Source organism: Gadus macrocephalus, chromosome 10, assembly GCF_031168955.1.
Source record: "Gadus macrocephalus chromosome 10, ASM3116895v1".
Lineage (NCBI taxonomy): Eukaryota > Metazoa > Chordata > Actinopteri > Gadiformes > Gadidae > Gadus > Gadus macrocephalus.
The window spans coordinates 20,921,289-20,926,448 of NC_082391.1; the positions used below are offsets into that span (position 1 = coordinate 20,921,289).

The 5,160-nt window shown below is 41.4% G+C and overlaps 1 protein-coding gene across 1 annotated transcript in view; it reads left to right on the plus strand.

The window, feature by feature from the left end:
* Window positions 1-1,293: 1,293 nt before the first annotated feature.
* Window positions 1,294-5,160, plus strand: part of LOC132465986 (homeobox protein EMX1-like) — an 11,487-nt gene continuing 7,620 nt past the window's right edge. The window contains exon 1 of the mRNA XM_060062953.1: window positions 1,294-2,175. Within this exon, the coding sequence (XP_059918936.1) occupies window positions 1,812-2,175 (364 nt within the window). The 5' untranslated portion in view covers window positions 1,294-1,811. The remainder of the gene's footprint in view (window positions 2,176-5,160) is intronic.

The following is a 5,160-nucleotide window of genomic DNA, read 5'->3' on the forward strand; positions in this document are numbered from 1 at the left end:
AGTCCATGTATGTCTGTTTGGGATGTAAGCTTCTGCTAAATGACATGGGAGTGAAAGAATGATAGGGATGGTTGCTTTGGGAGGGAGGACTGCATGGATCCTGCTGTGTCTAATAGATAGAATATAAAGATATTTTTCTTGATCCCAGACGGGACATTTAGGCAAGCCTTCTCTGTCTCTCTCTCTCTCTCTCTCTCTCTCTCTCTCCCTCTCTCTCTCTCTCTCTCTCTCTCTCTCTCTCTCTCTCTCTCTCTCTCCCTCCGTCTCCCTCGCTCTCACCTCTCCTCCCCCTTCTTTTTCACACGGGAGCCAGGACTTCGAGTGAGGAAGGGGGGCGGCCCTCCTCTATTCATCAGGCTCCCTGGTTTCCTCCAGCGGCTGACCTTTGACCCTTGGGGGTCAGTTGTCTTGTTCTGTGTCAATTGACGTGTCGTTCAGCACCCCGTGTACCCCTCTGACAGAGAGGGCATTAGTCGTAGCATGTGCGTTAGCGGTAGCATTCAGCGTAGGCGGTTAGGACCAGAACATTGAGAGAACTCGACTCATCACCTTTCACGAAGACCGTCATGTCATACACCTGCAGCCACCTGTAACAATGTTATTTTGCAAAAATGTATCTTTTTACAAGAAAATTAAAAAATATATATTTAGAGAAATAAATAAAAATGTGTTAAATACGAAGTCTAAAATGAACGCATCAGAAAGAAATGCTCAAAAGTAAAATCATAAAAAAAAACATAAAAGTTAACTCAAGATGCCTAATATCGGAACTATAAGTTATCTATCTATCTATCTATCTATCTATCTATCTATCTATCTATCTATCTATCTATCTATCTATCTATCTATCTATCTATCTATCTATCTAGGCTTATCTATCTATCTATCTATCTATCTATCTATCTATCTATCTATCTATCTATCTATCTATCTATCTATCTATCTATCTATCTATCTATCTATCTATCTATCTATCTATCTATCCATCCATCCATCCATCCATCCATCCATCCATCCATCTATCCATCTATCCATCTATCTATCTATCTATCTATCTATCTTTCCATTTGACATCTAATTATTCTATTAAACCCTATTGGCTTAATTATTCTGAATGACCTCATTATTAGCTGAAGCATCATCATCATCATCATCATCATCATAATCATCATCATCATCATCATCATCATCATCATCATCATCATCATTTACATCCGCCGTCATTTACTTAACAAAATGGCTGTCAGCGGACCCACGGGCGCGCATCTGCGCATGCTCACCACACCTCTGTCACCGGCGGTTGAGGGCAGGTATTGAGTGCGCTGAGTGACAAGCCCTCGCCCAAAGAGCTCAGGGACTCTCCGACAGCAGCAGCGGACTCCTAACGTGCTTCTCAAGGGCGAGAGAGAGAGCATCCGTTCTTCTGTGTGTGTGTGCGTGTGTTTGTGCGTGTGTGTGTCGCCAATCCAAACCTGATTTCCGCCTCACGTCTCCCCTTTCAGCGAGTGGGTTGATTTACGCGAACCCAGTGGCACACGCTTCTCGTGAGATATTGAGGTCTCACATTTTGTTTACGTTGTCTCGGACATAGAGAAAAGTACAACATATCTCTCACACGTGGAAGGTGTGGATGAAAGTTGTCCGTTTCAGTGGCGCACGGACTTCGGCACGCGAGAGGACTCCGCGTCATGGAATTCCCGGGAAGGTTGTAGCCTTCTATATCGGACATCTATTTGACCACGAGCCTTCCTAAGAATAATCACCTGTTAGAACCCCATCCCTTCGGACTTCTGTCTGCATCACCTCTAGTGATGACCATGTTTCAGCACAGCAATAAGAAGTGTTTCACCATAGAGTCTCTGGTGGGGAAGGATACGAGCAACAACAGCGCTTCTCCGGCCGGGGAACATGAACCCATCCGGCCGACGGCGCTACGCTTCACAGAGTCCATCCACTCCGCTCCCTTCGGGACCTGCTTCCAGAACTCCGGGAGGAGCATCTACCCCAGTCCCGACATGATGTTCCAGGATCCGGGGACGCACACGCAGAACTCAGGCCTGCCGCTGCACCCGCTGCAGATGCCCTCACAGACCTTCTTCAGTCCGCATCAGAGAGACGCGCTGAACTTCTACCCTTGGGTCCTGAGGAACAAGTTCCTGGGCCACAGATTCCCAGGTAACCCGACCGGACCACTCCAGTGTCGTAGTAAACACTAGATTAGACGTTTTATGGGTGGGAATTGTGTGGTTTGCCGTAGCTCATTTGGTGACAATAAAAAATTGCCATTTTTTATTTTAAAAAATGGGTTAGCAGTTTTTGGCTCTAGTTTGTGAGAAGCCTACAAGAGGCTGCCCCGTGGATGAGGCGTTTTGATTAAATAATAATTTGAAAGGCATAGGCTATATGATGCATGCGTATTTGGACATTTTAGAGTTATTGAATGTTATTATGCCTCCGACAGCGGGTCTGGGTCACGGTTTACATGCGGGGCATTTTGCAGGGCTTTCTAGTCGCATAGAGAAAGATTGCTATTGTCGAAACGAGGTTATTTTAAAATAGTAATAAGATGCAGGGTTTGAGGGAAAATGAATATTGCCTAACTAGTTACAAAAACAGTAGCGTCCATTTGATTGCGGCTTAGTTTATTAGCATAGGTGGACGATTGCAAATGTGCCCCTTGAATGGCAAGAAAAGCACATTTCCCATACAAATAAAATCCAGACATGGGTCCCTCAAGTTAAATTACAACAACTAGCCTAGCATTTATTTATCCAGTTCTCTTTTTTTATATTGAAGGTTTATTTGTGTGCTGGTTAAACGGATTCATCTGTTGATGTCTCAACGCTGACCCGGGGATTGAGTCGCGAACCTCGGAGATTAATTAGTCGGAAATGAAAGGCTATCGGACATTAATAATAAACAAGGCATCGCTTTGTTATTTTTTGCAGAGACCAAACTATGCCTCGTAAATCGTGGTCCGAATAATGAAAATGGAGATATTTCAATAATTTGAATGAAACCTGAACGAAGCAATTCGTTAGACAGTGGGACAAGCTCAATAATACGCAGCATTTAGCCTATATCACATGCCCAATTAACAAGCAGTACTGGAACTAAACAGGGTCATATGTTAGAGGTTTATGCGAAGGGAACCCGAGCAACCGACTGACTGACACTTGATTCTGGTTGATCTTTGCAAAAGGGCCCTTTCCCCTTGGATCTAACCTCCACACCAGGGGATCCGAACCCATGGGGTCGAGAAACATGCGGACAGGCGAATACATGTCTGTTAATATATATTGGCACAAGGGGATCTCTTATCCTCGTGGGACCTCCAACAGACAAGGTGGATAACTGTATGCTCGTGATTTATAGCAGGAGTGAAATTGATCTTTTAGAGTAAGCTATTTCCACTTTGAGACGACGTATCAAAGTTCCTTTGACTGAATATGTGTGATCAATTTACGTTCATGATAATCAATAATGATGAACACAAATAAATGAATCAATGCGTTGAAATTATTTTGAAAATATAAATAAAATAATTGTATTTTTTTTTTTTACAATTATTATTTTTTTGTTAATCAATGTATTAAAAATATATACCTTATCAAAAATAACTTTAAATTTGTTTGTTTTTTAAGGAATTACCATTATGTTAATGAACGTTAATATGAAATACATAATAGGCTATAAGTTGCAGGAAAATTTGATCTATTTCGAAAACAAACGAAAACAGCCATGGTACAAAACGAAACAATAAAATTTTTTAATGTGTAAACATGAAACAGCCATTTTATTATTGAGGCATATAAATAAAAATGATATATGTTTATTGAGATTTAACAAAATTCCCGCTCGTATAGAGGCTCGTATGTTATTATGCGTCTGTGTAAAGATGATCATTGTAATCTGCGTAATGCCATAGCAGATTAGCCTACTATTATTATAGCCTCTGGCTTTAAGTTAGAATTTATTAGTATTGGTTTGGTAAACAATTATTATTTCATTACTTTAAATTGCATGAAATATTTAATTCGTTTTGAATTGTAAGCACATGTGGATCTCGTTGATTTGTACTGTAATTTAGTCAGCCAAAAGGACAAACAAGACTTTAGAAATAAATAATTGGTAACATTATACCATTGACTTTATGAATAAAACTATATTTTGTGTTTGTCTTTTACAAAAATAAAATAAGATAAAAACAACGATCAGACCTATGTTTCCACATCAAATACCATGACCTGGCTGCCTCGCTCACAAGTGTTTATCCAGAACATCCAAAAACTGGCGGCCAAAACCACCAAACAAGCGAACATACATGATGGGGGGCGGAGGGTACTTTTGGTTGATTTGTGCGTCAGTGCTTACAGGTCAATTGCGTAATGTGTCTCTCTAGTAAAACTTAGTAAACTCACGTGCAGCCAGCAGTCTGAAGCACAGGAAGCCTTTACGCTGCTAAGGTTTTACAGCACTTTGGTTTGATTGGTCAGATCTTTTTACTCCTTTTCATAAATAAGACGATCTAAAGATTGAATGGAGAGAAATTAAGAAAAACAAAATATAAGGGGAGAGGAGAGAGAGAGACAGAGAGAGAGACAGCGACGATGCAACTCAAAATTGCAACGCTAACCAAAATGCAATATATGCTACTCTACCCAACACACAAAGACCAACACTAAAGTAGCCTAAACGAGCACAAAAGTGCCACACACCGTTCAAATAAGAACACATAGGCTACGACGCAAACACACACACACACACACACACACACACACACACACACACACACACACACACACACACACACACACACACACACACACACACACACACACACACACACGCAAACACTCTGTTCATTTCCACTTCCCGTGTGTTCCCACGCGTCGTCTTTTAGAACAGACACATTTTTATTCATTACGTGGAAGTGGGTGACAGCAGTCACGGAGCGGTGGGCGTCCCACGGAGTCATTACCTCACCTCTGCTTTGCTGACCTGGGAGGGTTAAGTAGATAATATTATCCGGGACCCGTCGCGTCAGCGTGTTTAATGGACCGTTTCGGTTTCGAACCGATAATTTTTTTTAGAACGCTAGGTCTAATAATAATAACAGCTTTCAACACATGTATCTGGGCCTGTATATATAAAATATGT